We start from the raw sequence: 24,004 nt of genomic DNA on the forward strand, positions 1-24,004 counted from the left end.
CAAGTATTACTGTGCAGATACAAACCATGCTCAGAGGCAAGTACATTGCTGACTGATTCCAAACTTGGAAAACACTCGGGTGTAGGTAAGGCCTAATACCAAGTGGGTGTTCGCAAAAATGAGAGTTATAGCAAAATCCTCCGGAGCAGGAAAAACAGCATGCAGAAAGCAGAGGGAAGGAAAGCATCATGTGAAATCTTGCTTTCTGGTTCTTTTCGCTTATTCCTTCTGGTTTTCCAGTGCTACTGTCAGAATTGTTCCACAGGAAAACAAACGAGGGGAGAAAAGAGGATGTTTCTGTACCATGGCAAGAAAACAAATAGTAGTGTCATGGATGATTCAGCTGGCAGGGATAGTGAGTCACGGAAATGCAGCATGGAAGTGCTCAAGTGCAGGATACGCGGCACAGTGGAACATCTGATGTAGATTGAGTTTAGTGTCGTGGCACCTTTAGAGAGCTAGGGCCAGCCAGGACTGCCAACAGCCTCACCATTTCTCTCCTGTGAGCTCAGCAGAATGTAAGCCCACCTGAAGTGCCGGAGCAGCGCTTCTGTCAGCTTCAACCAAGTTGCAGGGTTTCCATGAAAAAGGTGTGCCTGATCCTCCTTGAGTCACGCCAACGAGGAAAGCACTCTTATTCAATTTGCTGAGAATTAACCAAGCAAAGCACTCAGGGATGCAAAGTCAAGCAGCTGCACCCTTGTGAAACAAACTGTATTAATTGGGTTTAACAGCAGGAAAGTTTTCCCTGGAAAGGGAAAACAGCTTCTGGTTGCATTAGCATCCTCCCAGAGGCCCTTCTCTGGCTAGAAGAAAAGGCCGGGCAATCTTTGGACAGCTATTCTGGGAGTCCTGAGCCTGCAGAGATCTCTGGAGTGGAAGAAGAGGACTCAGCAAAAAGCAGAAAATAAACTCTTGAGCGATTGCCTTTTTTTCTCCCAGTGTGTTTCTGTGCCGTTTTTTTCCTTTTTTCAGTTCCCTGCAAATCTCCCTACCTTGGATGCATGTTAAACCACTCAGCAGTGCACCCTGACTGTCAGAGCCAAGCCCAGGAGGGACAGCAGACCAAAATCTGCTTTTATGTCAGCTAAATCAGTGTTACAGTCAGCTGGGGTCACCAGCATGGTGCATAACTAGTGTATCTGACCCCAAATCTGTACTTTATAGATAGATAGGGAAATACAGAGAAAACCGAGGTGACCTGCTCACAGCTCACCAAACAAGCCTCGAGATGAGACCATGCCGACTATTTTTAGGGACAGATGGCAGGTTCAGTGAACCAGGAGTGAATTTTTGAGCTCTCTCTGCAGTTGATTTCACTGCTAACCTGAGGCAAATGCTTTCACTTTTTGTGGCTTCAGCTTCCAGTCTGTGCAATCAGAGGGGCAGGGCACCTAATTCGGAAAAAAAAAACCAAAAACCAACAACAAAATAAGACAAAATAAATCCCCACAGTGTTATTTTACTTTCTCAAATAATTATCAACAAGTGGGCTTCTGTGCTGGTGGGTCCCAACTACATGCAGGCTCTTGCTCCAGACCTCTGCATTATCCACAAGAGGGAATTTCCCAGCGTTTTCACCTGTTTATTACCTACTGCAGCATTTCACACTTTTATAAAATGCACAATGCTTTTGCTAAGTAAATTCCACACAGAAATCCAATGTTGGGTGAGGGGAAAGGTGGGGGAAGACCTGTTAGTAAGCGATAGTTGTGTTTAAACTTATACCATAAGGGAAAAATTATTTGTTGGATCTTTCGTGGGTTTGGGTATCTATGCATGCCTAGAAGCAGAGTGCTTTGGGATGGACTTTAGGATCCACCAATGCAAGACAGAGCATCAAACTCAGTATTTTATATTATATATATATATCTTTGCTAATGAGGTCTGTGGAAAAAGCCAGCTCACAGCAACAGTGAAATGAAAGCAAGCAGAGATGCTGCTCCTGGCCTGCCTTCCTGTGGATCTGCTACTTCAAGATAGTAGAGAATGAAGGATAAAAGTGAGGTTTTAGGTTACGGCTGAAAGGCAAAACTGATTTCAAGAGCGTCACCTCAGCCCCAGCCCTGTGCTTGCTGGGACACGTGGAAAGAGACTGAAACTCTGCACGGACGCAGGACCTGAGCGTCCTCCTCCCCGCCAGTACAACCAGACCCATCTCGAAGCGAGCGCAAGATGGCGCCTGAGGGGGAAATGCAAATCCCGCGCTGCGCACACCACGTGACCCCTCCCTCTCCGCCCAGACCCAGGCCGCCCCTCCCAACTCTCGCGAGAGCCGCCCGTGGCGTCGCGGGAGCCGGCGCTGCGCTGCGGTAGGAGGTCGGCGGAGAAGGACGGAGCCGGAGCCGCTTCGCCGCCCTCCTTCCTCCCTTCCCTCCCTCCCACCTCGCTTCCCTCCGCAGCCGGGAGGATGCCGCGCTCCGGCCCTCTCCCCGCCGCTTTCTCCCTGCTGCTGCTGACGGCCGCGCTGCTGCCGGCGCCCTCCGTCGCGCAGAACGGTGAGGGCGGCGTGAGGGGAGCTGAGGGGAGGTGGGGGGGCGCGTTGCCACGGGGCCGCCGGTTGCTATGGGGGCGGCTACGGCGGGGGACGAGGGTCATGTGGAGCGGGGGGGCGCCGAGGCCGTTCGCGGGGGGCGGGGAGGGGCTGCCGTCCTGCTGTGCGGGGGGGGGGGTGGAAGCCCCGGCCTCCCCCCCCGCTGCGCTGCCCGGTGCTGAGGTGCTCCGCGCCCGGCAGCGCGACCGTCTCCTCCCGCCCACTGAACCTGCATCTGCCGGGTTGCTTTCGGTGATTTATAATGCAATAAAGTCGTAGTTCCTTAGCAACTAAGGAGGTGCTGTGATAGGAGCGTAAAAGAGGGAAGGGAAAAAAAAAAAGGGGGAAAAAAAAAACCCACCCTTCTCTGCGCTTTATAGGAGAGTGTGAGCTAAATGTGGCGCGGCGTGCCTCCTCCCCGGGGAGTTCGCAGCCAAGTGCGTGGCGGTCGGGGGCTGGAGGAGCTCCGTGCATCTCCTGGTGAGCCGGGACACCCTGTGGCACTGCGAGATGAGAGGTGGCTCTGAAGGAGGGATGGGGTGTGCGGGGTTCCCTGTGTGGCCTTATGGCAAGGCAAGGGCAGGAGCTCAGCTGCAAGGCTTGTGTGTGTTGGGGAGGTGTTACCTGCAGAGAAACCACACCTCGCGTGTACACCTATTCATACTGATTTGTGGCCGTTTTGGCCTCTCATCTCTCCCTATCCTCTCTGCTGTGCACTTATACCATCCTAGCCTTTTTTCTTGAGGTAGGTTTTGCATTGCAGCATGAGGTCGCCTTTGACCGTTTGCTGTAGGAAAGAAGCACTGAGGCCTTCAGCCTATTTATCAACGATAGGAGACGCAGATGTAAGAAACAACAGCCCAGACATCCCAGGGTGGATTTATTTCCTCACTATGTGTGCGTTTTGCAGTCTGAAACCAAAGTGACTGCTAACCAAGCACCCATGCTGTTGCATGGAGGAAGCCTGTGGGCTTTCTGCATTGTGAGGGCCTTTCCTAAGGAGCACCAGAGGCTGGGCAAATCCTGCTGGTCAGTGGCCAGTTGGACTGCTGTGGCTACAAAGTCTGGTTCTTCTGCATTGATGCAGTCTGTGCTATTGCAGCATGGTTTCAGCAGGTTAATCTGCCCACATCATGTTTCCCGTGGTATTTGGGTGAAGTGAGGTGACGTGTGAGTTAAATAGGTCGTGTGCTTGAAGCTGCTCATGTGTTGAGTTAGCAAGCAAGGTGTCGAATGCTGGCAGCTGGTCTAAGGATGCTAACTAGCTGCTTGATAGGCAGTGCAGGCGCTTGCATTTTAACAGTAGTTGTGTGTCTAAGGTCAACAGTTGAATACATTTTGGGGGCAGATGGCAGGCCTTAGCTTTTCTCTGCTTCACTCTTGGCTTCCACTGCTGACATGAAGCTAACCTAGCAGTAGCAGTTTTTGGCATGAGATAAGGTTACAGACCCCAGGAGTTTTCTGGGAGCTCATTAATTTTTATGTGGTTAACTAGGGTTATCCCAGCAATAAATGACAGGGGATATTCTGAGCATGTGTGCTGAGCTAGGAATTTACATGAGAAGTGAAAATCTTATTGGGAAGGACTGGAGCACTCCAAAGGCAGAGATTCTTCTGAAAAAGGTGCGTTGCTACAATTGAATTTCTGCTCCCCATTTGAATGCTGTCATAGCAGAGAAGCAAGTTTCAAGCTTGCACGTTAGGCCCAGCCACAGAAGAGCTGATTTTTCTGCAACTACTGGCCAGTGGGATGCTTACTGAATCATTTCCACTTTTGCTGTGGCATGAAGAATAGGTACAGCTGTTTTCTGGGTTGTATGTACTCCTGGTAAGCTGTTTGGAAAACAGTTTAACTTGAAAGGCACGTGGAAATCTGTCAGTGGCAACTACCTAAACATTGCCGGGGTGTGCTTTGAAGGTGTGGGGAGCAGAAACCCCAGATGTATGCCCAGGAATCCTATTATGTGTTACTGATATGTAGCCACTGCTGTAGTGGAAAGGTGATATGCCAGGGGTCGTTCTGCATACAGCAGCACTGAGCTACGTACCTGTTGAAGCTGCAGGTCATGGACTGCCCAGTGCTTGTTGGAAGCAGCCTTTTTTCTTCTGACAAGAGATTGCTGCTGAGTTTTTCTAGAATTAATGTAATCCAGTATATATAATTAATATTATATTTTATATATATATATAAAATAATATATATATTAATTAGCAACACGTATAGATTTAAGCTGACTAAAACAGGAAATTGGTTTTTGGCATCTGTAAGGATTATATTTCAAGCTCTTACATAAACACCTGGGGATCACAGAGAAAGTTGTGTGTCAAAAATGTAACTTCTCCCAAGGGTTCTTAGCAGGTACTTGTCAATTTCTTGATGTCTGTGTCCAGCAGGTGAGTTAGATGAAGTGACAGAAAGGAGGCTTAGAAGAGAGGCGAGGAAGCCTGAAGAGGAACAGCTGGAAAAAAAATCAGTCTGTCAGGAAGCTCTGTGTAAACCTGTAGTTTGCAACTGGTGTTGGTTGGAAAGTCACCACTTCAGAGCAGTGTTCTCCTTGTGGAAAGGAGCTTGGCTCTTTGGTGATGAACTCCATGCCTTCCTTGGTGGCTTGTTTTCAACCTTGGCAGCTGCTTCCTTCAAAACCAAGGCTTGAAGATGCTGGTACTTGGTGAGGTTTAAAGGAGCATGGCTGCTTCTCTGCTGACGGCTGAAGGAGATACTTGAGCTGCTCCTGTTAAATTTGCAGTCTTTAGCACAGCGCTGCACGATCTGAATCACTTTTTCCAGTTCTTCCCTTTTCAGAGCTCTGGTCTGGCAGCGTGCACTTAAAAGCAGGCTCTCTCGCGTCTTGTCTGAAGGACAGAATCCCTAAAATCCTGCATTTTTAAAAATGGTGAATGCTGTTTCTGGCTGCAGCTCTTCAGCCATTTTGCACTGATTGCCTTCTGGTATTCTGATGTGATTTTAGCGGTCCCCAGATAAAACTAAGAAATGGTTTCGTACAGCATTTATGGAGCGTGAGTGTGGGCTGAGCATCGAGGAAGATGTTCAAAGTTCTGTTCCCCCCACCATTTCTATTCTCCTTCCTCCTACAACTCCCGCATAGGAAACTTAAATACAAGCAAGATGACTAACGTGTATACGCTTGAAAATGGCATTAAACCCTTACAGATATCTGCTAACAGGTAACGAGGCGTCAACTGCTCGTACTGGCGCTTCAAACAATGGCGTTAATTAGGTCAAGAAGCAATCCAAGTGGAAGTGCTGCTAAGTGCTGAAGTACACTGCGAGCATTGACTGTCCCGGCAGCAGAGTCCTGCAGGAAGGCTGCTTGTTTTGCTCGTGAATGAGGTGCGTTCTCTCCTTCACAATGAGCTGTTTCTTTTGCTGCAAGCACTCCTTTAGAGGAGGCGATTGTAAAAAAACTTGCATTGTAAAGGACAATGCTGGCCTGTGATTCATCGTTCGGTTGTAAAACCAGTGTGGAAACTGCTCAGCTTCAAGCCGTGGAGGTGCTGCGGCTCCTATTGAGGAACCTCTTAAGGTGAAAGCTGGGTAAATGGATTCTGCTTATTTTTAACTGGAAAGGTCTCTTAGCTGTGAACCTAACCCAGCTCTCTTGCTTCTTCGGACGTTTTATTCCTTACATGCATACAGTTCCGAGTGCTTCCTTTCCATCAGCACTTACTTTCTGTGCTTTTCTAGGTCGGTTGTCATGGTCGTTTTGTGTAACTTGTATTTCCTTACTGTTCCCGGTGCTTTTCAGTCACGTTTTCAGGAATGTGATGAGTAGAACTGGCCGCAGTTCCACTTGGGCCCGGCCCAAAGCCCAGTGGAGTGGAAGGACGGCTCGGTGCATCTTGCAGATGGCATTCCCATTTGCATCACAGGACAAATGCGTTTTTTACAGTATGCTTTTGACTCACGTCCAGTGGGATCCTTAACAGTGGTCACATCTCACGTGGCAGGACTGCTGCTTTGTGTTCCTTGACTGCCTACACCAAGCAGTTCTTTGGTGTTCCTGCTAAATGGCATCTTCTGATGGCTGCTCCCACTTGTCGTGATCCTGTTGGATCCAATGGAGCACCCACCCCTACTTCAGCTTGCTTTGCTTTTGTCAACTGAAACAATAACGCTCGAGGCAATCAGCTATCTTATTTCATTCTGTTTTTCACCTACTTGCTTGCATACATGAAAAAACACCTGGTACATGAAGATGTGTTAATGAAGTTTTATTTTTTGGTAGGAGTCTCTTGTCTGGGGGCAGTCATAATTGTCCTATTGAAATTAGGAACACGGTGGCTGTTTCCTCCTCTGTTTACAGCTGTGCTTTACTGACTTTGCAGTAGATCAGATTGTCATGGGTAAGTGGCCTCAAACCATGGCAGTAAGGCTTTGTTCATCAGATAGGTTTCTCCCATTGTCTTCTTGGGCACTGAACTGGGATTGACTGTCTGCAGTTCCAGTCTGGTGGAGGAGGATTGTCAAAATTCTGTATCAAAAAATAATGTCCAGTTGTTCACATTCAGATGATTGAACCATTTTTTACGTGCCTTTCACAAAATCTTACTACTGAATGCTTTCACTTCCTCTGCCATTGTGTGCTGCATTGTTTCTTATGTCATTACGGGAGATTCAGTCTAATTAAATCTAAAAATAATTTCAGCCTGGATTGAAGGTCTTGGGAGTATTCATCCACTAGCAAGATAACTACAGTAGACTTTTAAAAATTCATGTTCTCTTGATAAGCTTGGAGCTTTTTTGGGTCATCTGTGTGGTTGAAGTCACCACTGCAGTGTTGACGCAAACTCATTTGAGCAGAAAGACAACTTTGGAAGCTGGGAAGGATTCATACAGCAGTGTCAGAAGGTGTAGATATCTGCTAGAATTAAGGATTAGAAGATTTTGGAGAGTGGAGCTTTTTTTCACTATTCCTGTTCAGAACGCAGTGGAGAACAGCACTGAGATGTCAGCATCAGATTTTGGCTGCAGCAGGGTGTGTGTGTGTGTGGGGAGGAAGCGTGAGCAGTGGGCTCTGAGCTGGGTCGAATCCTAGAATGGCCTGGGTTGAAAAGGCCCACAGCGCTCATCCAGTCCCAACCCCCTGCTGTGTGCAGGTCGCCAACCAGCAGCCCAGGCTGCCCAGAGCCACATCCAGCCTGGCCTTGAATGCCTGCAGGGATGGGGCATCACAGCCTCCTTGGGCAGCCTGTGCCAGTGCCTCACCACCCTCTGTGTGCTGGGTAAGTAGGACCCCCAGTTACACTGTTGGAGGCTGTAGGGCAGGACAGCTTTTTATCCCAAGGGGTTTGGATGGAGAGAGGTAAAAAACAAACAAACAGTCTCTAATATCCTCGATTTCTGCTTTGCAGCCATGTTCAAAAGAAGAATGAAGAAGCATCCTATCTATCCTCCACTGTTTGGAGGAACTTTGGGATTTCAGTATAACAAGTGCAGTGTCAGACCTGTCTCAGGAACGTGTGTTTGTGTAAACTGTTGGTGTTCCGTGTCAGATCACAGTGTTTTTATATACAAAAAAAAAAAAGTTGGGGGGAGGTGTGAAAGAGGAACAACAGATCTACAAACTTTGCACACGAGGAGGAGCAGAGTCCAAGATGCTAACTGGCTAAATGAATTTGCATTGTGAAACCTTTTTATAGAGGCTAATTAGGTTGTGATGTCCTGTTCTGCTATGAATGAGGAAAAAACAAACCCAAGCCTTGGAATGCTGTAATTCCTATGGGCTTGTTTAATAGTACATGTTGTAAAATGGTGCATTAATGAATCTATTAAGCCTTGGTGCAGCTAAGTAGCATCGTTATTTACTACTTGCCACATTATGTCAATTATGTTAGTTTGGTGTAGATGTGGGGATCACAGAGGCTCTCCCTGGAGCTCGTTTGTTTGCTTGGAAGCCTCAAATAGATGCATTTAGTAAGAAAGGAGGATAGAGGGAGTGCTGTGGATGAGAAAAGGGAAGATGTGAAGAGATGCCATCAGTCCAACAGTTGAAGCAGTTGAAAAAACAAGTGCCATATTGATGGGCTGCTCCTGGATTTTATTTTTGGTCTTTTTGGCCTGGTTTGTGCCAAAAGAGCTTGGTGGGGATGAGCTAAAATAAGCTACTTTAGCAGGTTCGACTTGCAAGTATGCAGGTATTTAGTTCCCTTCATATTGATTCAGAGCTCCTCCTAAGGAACAGGTCTGCATGCAGTTACCAGTTGCAGTCAAGCTCTACTGTTAATGCTGTTGAAGTCACACGTGTGTTTGCAGTATTAAGAAACTGTTGTGTTGCTGTGAGGGGTGTTTAATGACTGGCATAAGTGGAGATGATGGAAATACGGAACATAAGGAAGATCTGAAATGAGTCTTGCAGGCCAGAACCTGAAAGAGCAATGAAAATTGCTTTGGAGATGGTCATGTAATCAGAGCTGCTTGGTTTGGGGGAAAAGATACCTTGATAAAGGATCTGAAATTGTGACAGATGTTACGAGAATTTGGCATGGGTATTTTTTGGTAATGCTTACTGCTGTGTGGGTTATTGGTCTGTAGGTTTTGTTTGCTGTTGGAGCAGGCAGCAATCAGGGTTAGTGATCAGGGTGAGTGGGGGGAAGGCAGGCTGAGAACAGAGGGTAAGGAGCTCGGGAAGGCTGTGTTTGTCAGAGTGCTGCTGATCTGGTCTTCCATATGGCTTCAAGCAAGGACAGCACGCTTCCTGTCCTTGCACTTTGTTAGTTTCTGCTCCGGGCATTCTAACCTGGGTGTTCAAATAGTTTACCTAAAGCTGCTTTCCACATAATATTATTTCATCTTCTCTCCTTTGCTTTAAGCAGCCGCAATTGCAAGCAGCCAACTTGCTCTCTGGCATTTTATATCATGTTACTTTATATTTCTGTTCTTGTGCAAATGCGGCAGCATATTAATTGATATCGCAGCATGTTTTAAGCCAGAAAGTCACCAAATAAGCAATTTATTCCATGCATGCTGAGTTACCCTGAGTGTCTCGAGTCTGTCGCTGAGGACTGTCAGTGTTGGCTCTGTTAAGCAGCCCCACACCTGTGATAGATGGCCTCAGTGACTCTGGAAACTAGAAATCTCATAACTTGGAGATCACGTCCTGTTCAGCCTCGGCCAACGGTAGAATCAGTTCTGATTCAGTTCCCCTTTGTCCTGTGGCTGCCAGGCTCCGTGAACCGTGGGCTCAGCTGGTAGCTGCTGCTGGGGCTTTCCAGCTGGCTGGATGAGGGGTGCCCAGGGAAGTGTTTCCTGAGCCCTGCAGCTGCTGGACCTCAGGTCTTGTGCTGCACATTAATGTGTTTTCAGAAGTCTCTGTGGGCAGGTTCCTCTTTGTCCCATTTTATTGCCTTTTTGCTGTATTTAGGGTTCATTTGATGACTGGTTCCCATCATACAAGGTTTTACAATGCTTTAGATTACCTTCACCTTTGGATTCCCCCTCGATCTAAGTGCTGTCACCTGTGGCTGTTGCACTTGAGCTGTACTCAGTTTGTGCCTGTTCCTTTATGCAAAGGGCTGTGGATGATACTTGAATACCTTGACTGTAACTGTTCTGTACCGACAGCTTCACTGCTTGTTGTCAAACATGACAGGAGTATAAATGTTCTCTCATTTCCTTCAAGAAGCGTTCTTCATTTCCTTCTGTTGTGTTCAGATTGGTTACAATGCAGCTCAGTTTTTCTGCATCCTTGACAGCGATGACAATGAGAAGCAATGCAGCATTTTCTTCTTGAAGTGAACAGGACGGCTCCCATCTCTTAAGGATGCTGAGCCTGATGTCAGACTGAGACACAGCATTGATTTGCTTCCACACGGAATTCATTTCATTTTCAACTGGCAGTTTTTCAGCACTTTGCTGTAAGTTCTGTAGTGCTCAAGAGCAACTTCTGGTCTCCCTGAGGAGTACAAGATAGGTTTGGGCAAAGCTGTAGGCTTTGGTCTGGGATTCGTGGAGCTCCTGTTTTTAGCCATAGCAGGATCTGTGTAGTGACCTTGATCTGGAGCCGTATGGAGTTAAGAAGGGAGGCATTTTGGGATTCTAGAAAGGGAGCTTGTGACAATGGAGCAGGAAAATGAGATAGGAGCAGCTTTTAAACTGCTACAAATAGTGATCAGGGCAGGACCAGTAGAAGGGAGGGAATGAATGAAGCGATGCTTAGATCTTGTATCTTCAGTCTCGGTAGATACAGAAGATTGTGGGGCTTTCCAACATACAGTGAGTAAATATCTGAATTCTAACTGTTTCTCAGTGACCCACATTCAGATTTTTCAGCAAAGCATCGTCTCCTTTTTTCTTTATGCCTTTTCTAGGCAGCAAATCAACTGCAGGAATCATTTATCCTGTTCTTTCTACAGCACCTAACAAGTGCTAACCTGGAGCTGGCTGTGTGGGCACTGAGGTGAGCATGCCTTGCCTGCTGATGCTATTCTCTCACTGTCCTCAGTGTGACAAAAAAAAAGTGGATTTATTGTTCCCAGTGGGTTTCCTAAGTGTTACACTGTCGTCCTCCTTTGTGAATTGAGAGCTCTTGCCTTTCAGAGATGGAAAATTACTAAACAAAGCTTTTTCTTTTTTTTCTTTGAGAAAAGCGAACTTGCTCTCAGATGGCCATGAAAATATCACCTGGTTTAGGAAGTCCCTGAGCAGAGTCAGTGTCAGGAAATGATTCTTTGCCCTGCTGTGACATTCCTCCCACGTCCATTGCAGGGAAGGGCCTGATCCAGAATAAATGCTTTGGTCTGATCTCCAAGAAGGTATTTTAAAAGACACCTTTGTAAAACAACTGCAGAGCCAAATGAGGGTTTTTTGGTTGAAGAACATATGAAAGGCTCCTTGATGCAGCCATCATGTTAGGTGCAGCAGCTCTTCAAGAGTTGCCATGATAAAGAATGAGGAGAACTAACTTTTTGCTGGACGTCAGGCAGATTATTGCAACAGGAACTCAACAAAATGCTTTAGGTCATGGTGTTCTCAAACACTCTCTAAAATGAAGCTAAATGTTCTTGGAAGAGACCCTCAGCTGTGAGTTTAGACTCCCTGGTGTATTCACGAGGCTGCATGTGAGTTCTCTGGGCTGCTCAGGCACATGAGGCCTTGACTGCTGTGGGGTCCTTTTGTTTTGCAGTGAAATGCTTAATCCTTGCCCTCCCTTCTGGTTTTCACCCCCATCATGTTATCTCTAATATATCCACAGTGTGCAGAGTCCAAACAGAAGTGTTTTTCTTCCTCATGCTGAGCAAAGGATCACATTTATGTCATTACTTTATGTCAGCTCCCTTTTGTTTTACCCTCTTCAAGAGTCTGGATGCACTCTAATGGAGTTGCTGTTTCTGCTGCAGGAGAAATAGGAGTCTTTGGGCAAGAGGACTCCAGGCTGCATTTAAAGTTGTAAGGCTGACTCTAGTAAACCCAGAAGCTCCAAAATGGTCCCTCTTATCCATGCTGGATGTTTTTAGGGTGTAGTTGTCCTCCTGTGCGTCGCTTATGTGAGTCATGGGAACAGGTTGACCATCAGCTGCACAGTGTGGGTAACGGTCAGTTAAGCTCGCATCAATCTTGTTTGAAGTGAATTTGATTTTCTAAATAGTGGTGTTTGATGCTGTGGAGGAGCTGCCCTCGGAAGTTTATTTCTGTCCGAATAATCTGAGCAGTGTCAGTAGGCCACGCGAGATCAAAGCCCTGGGCCAAAGAAGGATCTGATTTATGACGTGCCCTGACGCGGCTGCATGCGCTGGCACTGAGCAGTGGGGAGAGCAAAGCTGTTTGTACTGGCATGTCCTACGTACAGGTTGGTAGGGCTGTTTGTGTTAGCAAAGACTTGGTGAGTAGAGGCACGTTGGAGTCACAGGTTTGTCAAAACGGGGAGAAGCTGAACTGTACTGGAGAAATTGCACTGGGGGTAGGGAAGAGTAGCCACAAATGCAACTTGAAGATCAGTAAGTTTAGCAAATTGTGGCATCTTCTTAATGTATCTCCTTCCCTGTAAATAGAAGAGCGCTGTGTTCTGGGAAACGGGCTGACAGGTGGGTCGTAACCTGGTGTGTGAGCTGAAGTTAGCAGTTCGTAGACACAAGTTCTCTGCAGCTATAAAAGCGTGAACTGCTGGAGGAAACATCCCTTCTCTGCCTCCGGCTCCTGGAGCGTTTCGCATACTGCTATCAGGCAAATCTTGCTCTGTGGAAAGTTAAACTCTGCCTTGCATTTTAAAATGCATTGTTCCATCTGCTAATGTGTGGTTTCTGTTTTTTTTTTTTTCCTGTTTATTTCTGTTCTTTCTGAATGAGTTGGTTGCAGCCCCACCTCGGGTCGTGTGACCTGTTACATAGTCCAGCAGTTCTGCAGAGGTCGGTGTGTTAAAACATCCCACTTTATCACAGATGAGACGGAGCAGCTCGTCCTGTAGAAAGAGGCAAAACCAGGTTTGCTATGCAGTGCCTGCTTCCCTTGCACAAGGGACAAACGTGATCAGTCTCCTTTCAAACACAGTTGTTGGATCAGGAAAGGTCAAAGCAAAACTGGGAAGTGCTTCTAACCTTTGGTTTGCTAAAGGAATGATTTGAGGGTTTAAAATAACTCAGCTGAACACGAGATTTATTTTTTTGTGATCTGTACCCAGCATCTTACGGTGATTCCAGCATCTTTGGGATGCAGATTCAGTCCTCTTAAATATTTTTGGGATCTCCAGGAAGCAGGCTTCAGTTGCTGTGTTAGGTGTGAATGCTGGACAGATTTAAACTGCTGTCTTCTCTGAGAAGCAGAGCTGTTGGTAACTTCTTTTCTATGTTGTGAAGCTGAGTTTCTTCCCAATTGCTTCTAGAGAATGGGATCCTGGTTGTTAACCCACGTTATTTCTTGGCAGTATGGAGGAATGATGTCTTTGTGTTTTAGAGAAGCTCTTGTACGTTCCTTAATACGAAAGTATTTGTGTAGTGACCTAAAAAGAAGTTAAAACTATTAAATCTTGGCTTGTTGTTTTTTTTTCCCTTGCATGGATGATTGTAAGCCTTTTGTCCCTAACTTGAGTCGGGAAGAAGCAGGAATGGAAAGAACTGGAGAATAATGCCTTCCCCTTCAGAGGACAATGCAGGCTTAATCTTTGGAAAAACCTGCGAGAAGCTGGGCTGGAAATCCTTTGTGGAAGGAAATCTGTTGCAGTAAATGCTGCTTGGAGTGTTGAAACCAGCTTCCTGACAGCGTGCACCTCTGAACAAACAGGAATCGCTCGGCTGCAGCATGGAAGCTGCCCAGAGTCTCTGGACTCTTGCTGCAATTCTTCAGTGAGAGCCCTGGAGAGCACGTGTTGTGCTCAGGAGCCCAGTAATGACAAACCTCTTTGGGGCTTTAAAGCGCTGTCAGGTTACCAGGGGTTTTCATTCTGAACTGGGGTGTGTGTGTCCTGGAGTCACAGCATGGTGTTGAACTGATGCTATATAAGGTGTTGGGCTGAGGGAGCTGCCCAATGAAGATAACCAGAGTTGCTTTTCTTATGCAGCGTTTCAAGCTCGTGCTTAACTAAATGCAGTTCTGTCTAGGATTTGTCCGTTGTCTTTGTGTAACATGAGGTGGATGTGAGCTACTTCAAAGACTTCCAAGAGCAGTCCTTTACCGTTTGCTTTGAAATACAAACAAATGTGCTTTCTGTGGCATGGAACAAATGGATGAACTTGCTGTTCTGGATCTCATTCTGCAGGCAAGTTAATGTTTCAGGTGGATCAGTTGGCTTCATCGTGTCTCTGAGTTGTTTGTTTGAGAGCATTGATTCTAACGTTATAAGGATCTGAGGACTTTCATAAGGCTTTTATATCGTGTCTGCAGTGGTGTTGGCAGTAGCAAACTCATCCAACCAGGACGTCCAAAGCAGAGAGAATCGCTTTAATAAATGAACTCACAGGACAGAGACACTTGGAGCTTTCTAGATGTTTGTTCAGTTCCTCTAAGCAATGGGGCTTAAAACAAAAAGCAGGCTTTGGTAAGGAAGAGCCTATAAACTGAAAGTGAAGTTTGCACTCAGCAGAAGAGTTATGGTGGGATCTTGAGAATGCTCAATAGGGACATAGATGTGTAGAAATAGCATCTCCTCACTCAGTCACTCCCTCTGTGTCATCTGAATAGGTGATAGGTGCAATGCACTGCATTAGTAGTCAGCATTCCTGAGCCCTTTGCAGGAACAACAGTGTGTGTAATGTGCTGTAACCAAGTCTTCAATTAAAATGTGTTACCAAGGTTTGTTTCCTGTACAAAATGGAGTGTGATTCAGTCTGTGTTGTGCTTGGTGCCTCTGACTGTGCTGTTCTGCAGAGGAACTTTGTTCTCCCCAGCTAAAGAAGTAGGAACAACAGCAGACAGACCACTACACTTGTAAGTGTGACTGCAGCTAACGGGCTGACACCCATACAGCCAAAATGAGGCAGCAGGTATTGTTTGTTGTTCTGATTATTCTTCTCTTGCTGTGTATTCCAGACTTGGAACCATTTTCTTTTCTCCTGCCTTGTGTTACCAGATGTACAGGCATGGGATTGTTGCATTGTAAACACGGACCACAACTCATACAGTGATGTCTGAACGTGAGAGATGCCTGGAAAGGGTTGAAACTGGGAATGTACTTGAGGTGCAAACAGCTTTCTGAAATCAGAGCTGCGCAGATGTAGTTCCTACTACAAGCTGGTGTTGTTTCTGCCTACAGGTTGTTTTTTCATTAAATTGTGAATGCTAGTGAGATCACCTTTTGGAAAAGAAGTGACCGTAAGATGGAAGCTGCTGCTGAAAGTGTGAAGTTAAGCATTGCTCGTTAATTCTGAGGGAGGCCTTGAATGGAGGCGTGCACTGTGTGGCTGTGGAAAGGATGAATGGGCAGCTCACAGTCCTCGCCCTGATCCGAGTGGCTTCTTCTTTTGGAAGAGGCAGTTGGAGCAGAGGACCTTCAGAAATCCTTTCCAGTCTGAGCTCTGATTTATGACCCAGGAGCCGGTCGTTTCTTCGTGCAGAGGAGTTTCTGTTGGCTGTGCAGGATGTGTTCCCAGGACGGCCTCGCAGCAGAGGAGACTCTGAACCATTTACTTAAAGGCTCCCTGAATTTTTACTTCAGCAAACGAATGGAATTAGTTGGGCCATAAATCTTTTTTGCACGTCAGACTCAGCAAGGCTTCCTAATGCACTGGGGAATGTTGGTCTGAATCCAGACAACGTTAATCCTCCTGTCTGTGGACTTGGAGAAAGTAATCCTCAGGTTTCCTGCTCTGTGCGGTGAATCTAATGCTCCATCAAGGGCTCATGCATTTTGCATGATGCTCTCTGGGTAATGTTTTCCCCCATAGCAAGTTGTAGCCTGCATTCACCTGTGTGAAGCTGCAAGATGAGATTGCAGGAATTCAGGTTCTTGAGCAGTGAGAGCACTGTGAAAATTAAACCCACTGCTTATCGGTGATATGAAACCAACCCTGCTTCTGGTGGGCAATATGATTAAAGGCTGTGTTCTCTGGTGATAAATGAGTGGGGAAGCCATGAAACCCGCTAGATGGTGAGTGAAATCAGGTGGTATGCTGTACTGCTCTTTGTGGAATGGATAATTCTCACCCTTCTTCTCTATCCAGAGCATGGCTGTCACTCTTATCTACAGATTTAACTTAATTTCCAATACTTTTCTTTTAGTAAAGGTCAGTATTGGGAAGGCACTACATATTGACTAGGCTGGGTTTTTTTTCTGCCCACATGAAATGGGAGTGCAGTGCGTTGTCAGAGGGATTGTGGTCTTTTTCTTTTCCACTTGGAAAAATTTATCACATAATTAACACCTTTTCAGCGAAGAAGAAAAACGTGTTAATGAGGCGCAGTCCTTGTTAAATAGCAGACGGTGGGAAGATGGGAAGAAGAGCTGGACAGCTTCTGATGTAGCTCTTTGATATCCTGATACAAGTCAGAGGTGAGATTTATCAGGTAATAAAGTTGAAAACAGGCTGAAGTGAGGGAAAAGAAAGCGGCCTTAGAGTATGTGTGATTCAGTGTGGCCATGGAGTCATTTCCTCCTCCCTTCCTGAAAGCAGGAGGAGCTCCAGCTGCACTTGGAATCCTGGGATGGTACAAATGGGGCATTTCGGAAGCGTGTTGAAGCATTCACATCGGGTTGAATTGTGTTTTTTCCCTCATAAATCCTCATAAATGCACCTTTTTATTTTTTATATCACTTCAGGATTGAAGATCCAGCTATTTATCTGTCGCGGTGGTCATAAAGCTTGGCATGGCTTCACCTCTGCAGAGCCCAGGGTATTTGGGAATGCAAGAAAACGTTGTTTGTGGGGGAAGAGAAACATGTATTGGCATCTGTAATTGCTAATAGCAGTCAGGAAAAGGGTATCACGAGAGCTTTTTAAAAAAAGACCTTATTGGAAGCTTCAACCCTAAGGCCTACTTCTGGTGCTAAAAACCCAGCAATAAACCTCAGCATAAAGATGATGATGGTGTTTGCTGGTGCCATCTGTATCTCGTCTGGAGTGTTTTAGGGCAACAACAGCAAAGCTCTAAAGCAAATCTATTTGGTCTTTTGTTGTCCCATTTAGGAAAGCCATTCTGAAACCATTTATTTGTGAAAATGAATAGCTGTATATTAATAAGGAACATTTTATGGGTGTTCAGAGACCAAAGAGAACAGAATAAATGGCTGTATCAGCTCTTTTCGTTCTATACAGATGGAATTGCATGCAAAGTTCTCAAGTAGGACACAGGAACAGGATCTCCAGAGCTGTGCAAGTGGTGGAATAGGGGCATATGGCAGCCTGCTGGGACAACTGTGAAGCATCAGGCTGTGTATGGGATGGCTTTGGTTGTACATAATGACCATCTGCAGAGCATTCAGTCCCAAAGCTGCGCTGTGGGTTCACGCTGGAATCAGGTGTGCTTTTTGTGCTTACCTTCCAAATGCTTTTCTCATTTTGGAGCTGGGTTTGAACTGTTTTCTTTCTTCCAGTAACTGGAGTTCAGCACAAGAATACCTGCATTTCATGTGGTCCTGGCTGCTTCTGTCGTGCTGGGACAGGCCTAGTGTTACCTCTGCTGACATTCATCTGCATCTTCTTAAAGACAGAACCTAGTTTTATTTTTAGCATCATTTTCTAGGACTAGCTGTTAATTTGGGTTAATGTTCTCCCTCTGCTTCTCCCGTGCCACTGGCATCGATTCTTTAGCGACCTGGTGCATCTGGTGTGGGGTTTCAGTACTGAAAGGGTGTTTGCATGGTGGCAGGCATTTTGCAGCTAAGGATGACTGTCAGGTACCACCTTCGTGCTGTTTTTTGACTGTGGGTGTATTCTGTATTGATTGTCAGTCTGCTAAGGATCCTCTTTTTGTATGTGCTCATTTAAACAAGTGAGGGATTTAAGCTCTTTGGTCACAGCCATGGTGGTTCAGAGCTATTCAGAAATTGTCTTTTGGGTGTTTTTGCCTTGGTCTCCTGCCAAGGCAGGGTACAAGCTGCTGCAACAGGCTTCAGAAGCTGGTCAGAATGACAGTTCAGTGTTTTTCCTGCCTCTGCAAGCGCTCCCATCGTGGCTGTATGCAGAATTCAGCTCTGTGGTCACAGCCAACGTCAGCAAGCAGATGAGCTTTATTGCATCTCCCACACGCGTTCTTAGGTGGATGCTGCTGGCTCTTCTCTGGGTTCTGTCACTAAGGGCAGTGTGTTCAGGGCTGCTGCCATTTAAGTTGGAAGGGGTATTGCTGGTATGCAGAGCTGCAAGTCATTTATGTTCCAAAGCTGGAATGTAGCTTGGCTTGGCCTCGCTCACTTCTGTCCAACAGGTGGCTCAGATATTGGCTAGTGAAGAATTAATCTGAACAGGTTTCTTTTCTTGATGGAGCCTCATCAGTGGAAACAGGACTGGTAAAGCTAAGCTTCTGCACTTAAATCGTCAGCCTGCTCATCCGCTCTGCCCTCCTGAACTCCAGGCAGTGTTGAGCTTTTCTGTCCTTCTGGCTCTGAGAGTCTGCTTTGTGTTTCTGTTGCTGCACATGGAAACTTCTGCCTGCCCTTTGTTCATTCTGTTAGGCAGGTAACCATAAATTATTAACAAAAGGTTTTGGTTGGAAACAGAATAGCGTGCTTTGCTCCATCTTCCGGACTGTGATAAGTTATTTTACCTCGGGATATCTGGTAAAAACCTTGTGAAAAGCATTTAACACTGGGTTGTTCTTTTCTGTACAGCAACAATTAGAGTTCAGAAATAGCACAAAACACCTTTTTCTTTGGATGAGGGAAGGTCACAGTAACAGGAGAACTTCCAGGTGGCTATAAGGATAAATACGGCTGTCACTACTGAAAGTTCATAACAATGTTTTCTTGTAAGCATTTGAAGGCACTCACACCTACTGCAGTGGTCAGTAAGGATCCACGTAAGACTTGGGCAGTTCTGCTCCTTCTTTGGCATCTTAAGGTGCGATAGATCCATTGCCTCCTTCCCCAGAGCCCTGACCTTGGCCAGCAGTTGGATGTTAACCTCTCTTCTGCTCTGTTCTGTCTGGGGCTGATGTTTGCATGCTGAAGGTAGAAATTCTTCTTGCCGTGGGTGCTTCCCTGCAGTGTACAGGTTTAACTCATACAAACACGGGCAGTTGCTCAGCTGTCAGTTGGTTCTGGTGTGATCTTGACATGCTTGTGTTTTGCAGTCTTTCTTCTGACGCTCCTGTTTCTAGAGCTGTGCAGAACGTGACAGTAACAAAGCAGTGAGTGCTGTGCAGAGGAGAAGACCAAGTAAGGAAACTGTTGGGCACGGAAGGCCTCTTATGTAAGCAATGAAATCTGTACAGTGTCATTTTGTGTTTGGTTTTGAACAATTGCAGAAATCGCAGATGCCAAAAAGCAGCAGTCCTTCAGTTTCCAGGCGCCCGTTGTGTCGCAGCAAACATCAGTGTAACGTTTAGCTCTTGTTCAACCCTTTCTCTTAACATGTCTGCTGGGTACTGGCAGGTCTCAGCACTTTCTGCTGCTTCTGGCTGGCTGTTTCCATCAGAAATGCCCTCTGGCAGGTGTGCAGTAGCTGGAAGCATTGCTTTGCCTCGATTTACTGATGCTGTTTGATGCACTGCCTTGGCTGTTTCGCAGCTACTGAGCGTGTGTGCGTTACCTGTAGACTCTTACCTGCAGTTCTTGATGGCACTGCCAGTCCTTTGTAATCTCAGGTGTTTTTAACCTGCACGTGAGGGTTTTTCTGCCACCTTGCTTCCCATTTCTTCTGCTTGGAATTTTGATTCTAACCTGGAATCTCTTCAGAGCGCACTTTTGTGATGGGATGGGGGAGGTTAGGGAGATGTTTGTACTGACAGCAGCGTTTCTGAGCTCCTGGTAGTGTTGCATTGAAATTTATCATAATCTCAGACATTGATTTTCAAGAGGATTTGGAACTGATGGTTTCCCAGGGTTTAGAACTTAAACCCGGAGAATATTTACTGAAGAGTCCTTTGGATGCAGTCATCCTGTTTAATCTTTTTTCTTCTTAGGCTTTTTGCACAGGTTACAATATTTTAACAGTGTAGCTAATGCAGCATCAAACTAAAGGGCAAAGCTTTTAGCAGCTTGTTCTGTCTGCTTTACTGCGGGAGCACTAAGCCCTGGAGAGAAGGTGGGCTGTGGCCTGCTGTCGCTTTCACCCTTTGCATCCAGTAAAGCACGTTCAGACAGCTCTTGCTGCTTGATTTCTACCTCTTTGGAAATGCCAGGTTTCCTCACTCAGGGGTTCCTTGAAATGGGGACAGGTCCAGCAGAGCAGGACCATAACCCAGCCTGCTTTGTTAGCTGAAGCAGAGATGTGAGAGCAGTGTGATCCTCGTCAGCCCCAAGGAACAGCACGGTGTTCTTAGTGTGGTTTGTAACTGCTGCTAATTACAGCACCTCTCTTGCGACACCTTTTCCTCTCCCTCCAGCAATGGATTATTTGCAGTGGTATTTCTGGGAGCACAGAACTCACCTGTCTGTAGTGCTGGAGTGCCAGGCTATGAAAATCCTCGTCAGATGGGTTTGTAATTGGAATGATTTCTGGTACTAATTGACTTCTTTGCAGCGTTTGTTCTTGTAGCTCTGTGAAGTGCTTCCTAAGGCACGTGCTTCAGGAATGTTACTGCTGAACTAACAGTCCTCATCCTGAAAATAACCCGTGGTGTTGAGGGGAGGGCCGGATCGGTCTCTATTTGTGTGGCACTCTGCCTGCGGCTGGGAGCCCTGCTGCCCGGGGAGCTCAGCCATCTGATGGGTTGTGCTGCATAATCTGTCTGGCCAGCTGCATTGTAATCTTTTAGTTTTAGGGGGAGGCAGGCGTGTGGGGGAAGAGACCGGCTTTAAGGCAGCCCAGTTTTTGATAGATACCTTTGAAAATAGGATTGAAGGACAGTTTAGTGTGTCTGCGCTCCTGATGTTGCTTGGAAGCTGGTAAGTATTGAAGGATTTCACGCCGTAATAAGGATGTTTTGCCCTGCTTGTGAACGTCAGCACAGCATCCTGCCTCAAAAGGCAAACACTGTATGGTCTCTGGAAGTGAGCAGCACCAGAGGTGCTTCCTAACTAACGGGGCGACCTTTCTGCCCGTGGGCATATACTGAAATCCCTCTCACCTCTGTGAGCGCTGTGCTCTTCATGTGTTAACTTCAGCTGCCAGTGCTCAGTGTTGTGCTTTTTCTCTAAAAGTCACGTTAACAGCTGTCACTGTAGATTGCTACTGTCTGATCTGGCTGTTTTCTGTACCTCGTTGCTTTGTTCTTTATAAGATCTTTTGTTTTCTGCTGCTCTGTCACTGCGTTTCTGCTGCCCCTCCCTCTAGCTGGGTTTGTCAAGTCGCCCATGTCAGAAACTAAGCTCACGGGGGACGCCTTTGAACTGTACTGTGATGTGGTTGGGAATCCCACTCCAGAGATCCAGTGGTGGTATGCTGAAGTCAACCGGGCTGAGTCTTTCAAACAGCTGTGGGATGGCGCTCGGAAGCGCCGTGTCACCATTAACACCGCCTACGGGGCGAACGGGGTGAGCGTGCTGAGAATAACCCGCCTCACCCTGGAAGACTCTGGGACTTACGAGTGCAGGGCCAGCAACGACCCCAGGAGGAATGACTTGAGGCAAAACCCCTCCATAACGTGGATTCGAGCCCAGGCTACTATAAGCGTCCTTCAGAGTGAGTTCGGCACCCCACGGTAGTGGTACTGTAGTATCTAGAGCAGTCTAGTGTCCTCACCTCCCCGGTGTCCCCCGCTGGCCCCCTGCTGCCTTGTCCTGGTGTCTCGAACCCAACACTTCTCCTCTGCCTGTAGTGCTGCCACCTGTCTGTCTTCTCCTTAGGATCAAAGGGCGTGGGACGATCTGGGGATGTTTCTCATAGCTTGTGTGTGAAAGCGAGCCTGATGCTGAGTTTGCGCTCCTTCCCTGCCCCCGTTAGTCCTGTAGTAGGTTTACAGCCACCCTGATGCTAGCTTCTCTGTGAGTGCCTTTTTATTTGATTTCTATGTTCTTCCCAGGTCTAACTATTGCATTTTCTTTTTAAATTTCTCCTGTTCTCTTGGAATTTCCTCTGAATGCCTTCCTCATGTGATTTTTGGTTGCTTCTGTCAAGATCCTTCCCTTTTCGTTGCGTGTGACTTCTAAATGTTTAGATTTTTCCATGAAGTCGTGGTGTTTCTTTTCCTTCCTAAACAGCAGCATGTTTCCTGATGAGTTCTCTGATGCAGCAGCACTGAACTTATGCAGCTATTCGTAGTGCAGCCTATGAAAGGGGGAAAAAACCCTCCTCCAGTGTTGAAGTAATAACCTTTGCTAAACAGGGATCTGGGAATGTGACCTTTAGCAGGGGAAAGCTTGCAAAAGCAGAGAATGTAGTAGACACAGAATCACTCCAAGTCCTTTCAGCCTTTGGCCAGTGCAAGATTAAAGTGGAAATTTATATCTTGAGAACTGGTATAGAAGAACTGCCTTTGATTTTGTGTAGGGTGATAGGTGATAAATCTTGTTTTCTAACGAGATAAAGCAAATGCATTATGAGTCAAAGGCAGAGCGACTTAAATCTGCATCGCGGGCCTGGATCAGAGACCCTCCTGGGAAGTGGAAACGACATCCATGCACATGGAAAAATGGGCAGCCAACCCAACGGGTGTGCTTGGAAAATGGAAGTGGCGTTGGGCTGTCGAGCTGAAACGCACCCAGCTGTCAGTCCCAGTGGTTGCTCCCTCTGTCGTCCTTTTGAGGAGCAGGTCCTGAAGGACTCAGGTCTATGGACTGCTTGATTGCCTCCAGTAGCAAGAGCTGAATACCTTTAGGAAATGATACTGCCTTAAGACAAAGCTCCAAACAGTTTGTCTTGCAGGAAGTACCATCTCCTGGAATGCCCCCTGCCCTGAAGCCCTTGGTTCCCTTGCATGTGGCCAGTCCTGCTGCCAGCTCTCCTCTCGCTGTCGTCCAGTCGGCTCTAGCAACTTGCAGAGGGAGCAGATCCTTTTCACGTGACACGTCAGCGATGGTGGCCACGTCACTTGGGAGTGAATTGCTGGGAAGATGTCTCCATGCGGAAAGTGGGTTTTTCTTCTCAGGCCACTGAAACTGACCTGCTCTGGGGACTGAAGGCTAACCTCTCATCTTCCTCCCCAGTTCGTGCCATCTCCTTGCATCTGGCGCTGCTAATTCTGGAGTGTGTATGGTGACTGCATTGCTAAGTGCCTTGTGACTGGGATAATTATTCCAATTCTGTGTTTTATTCACGCTTACGTGTGGGGGAAAAAGTATTGAAGTGAATCTTTTAATGCTTTTGCTCTGTGCCATTTATGTTAAGAGATGTGACCTACTGTTGTTTGGGAGGCGGAACGCCTTGACATCCAACTCCTGCTTGTCCCTGCTGGAAACAGATAAGGGGAGAAGCTGACTTCCACGCAGATGGGGAACATGGTAACTGACACTGCCCAAAATGCCTCAGCAGCTGCACTCTGTGAACACAGCCTGCTCTGGAACAGGAATTCTGGCTAAACAGTGCTGGCATTTCCAGCTGATGGAGCCTGGTTTGCTGTTGGCCCTGCTTGACATCAGCACCGTAGCAAGAGAATGTCAGCTGGATCAGAGGAGCAGAGAAGTCAAGTGCAGCTTAGTTTTGGAAGTTAGAACTCAAGAGCTAGATCTGGCTTCAATCTCATTACCAGTGTGGATGATGAATTTCACTTGCGGGTTGTTTTACAACCAGGTCTTACGTAAAACACGCAGCGCAAATGATAGATGTGTGAAAATCTTGCATCTTGTTCTTTCAGTTTGTCATCCTTGTCTGGTTGTCACTGTCCCAGTAATATTCCATGTGCAGTTTGTCTTACAGAACTAAATGAAGTTAGAACTGCCCGAGTGCTTTCATTTATTCCTTCATTTATTGAATTAAATAATATCAGCGCAGGTAAAAGATGCAGATGCATTCGACTTGAGTCACCTTTCACGTTGCAGGAAATTGTGAGTT

General features: G+C 46.6%; 1 protein-coding gene across 4 annotated transcripts in view; it reads left to right on the plus strand.

The window, feature by feature from the left end:
• Nucleotides 1-2,292: 2,292 nt before the first annotated feature.
• The window catches only part of NPTN (neuroplastin), a 47,001-nt gene continuing 25,289 nt past the window's right edge, over nt 2,293-24,004 (plus strand). For 2 of the 4 annotated variants that reach the window (XM_042824123.1, XM_042824124.1), the window contains exon 1: nt 2,294-2,498. In XM_042824123.1, the coding sequence (XP_042680057.1) occupies nt 2,411-2,498 (88 nt within the window). In that variant the 5' untranslated portion in view covers nt 2,294-2,410. Of the gene's footprint in view, nt 2,499-2,919; nt 3,014-24,004 lie in introns of those variants that run through there. The other 2 variants (XM_042824127.1, XM_042824125.1) reach the window with 2 other exon arrangements.

The sequence above is a fragment of the Centrocercus urophasianus genome, unplaced genomic scaffold (assembly GCF_019232065.1).
Source record: "Centrocercus urophasianus isolate 14NV4802_14NV808 unplaced genomic scaffold, USGS_Curo_1.0 seq_23, whole genome shotgun sequence".
Classification (NCBI taxonomy): Eukaryota; Metazoa; Chordata; class Aves; order Galliformes; family Phasianidae; genus Centrocercus; species Centrocercus urophasianus.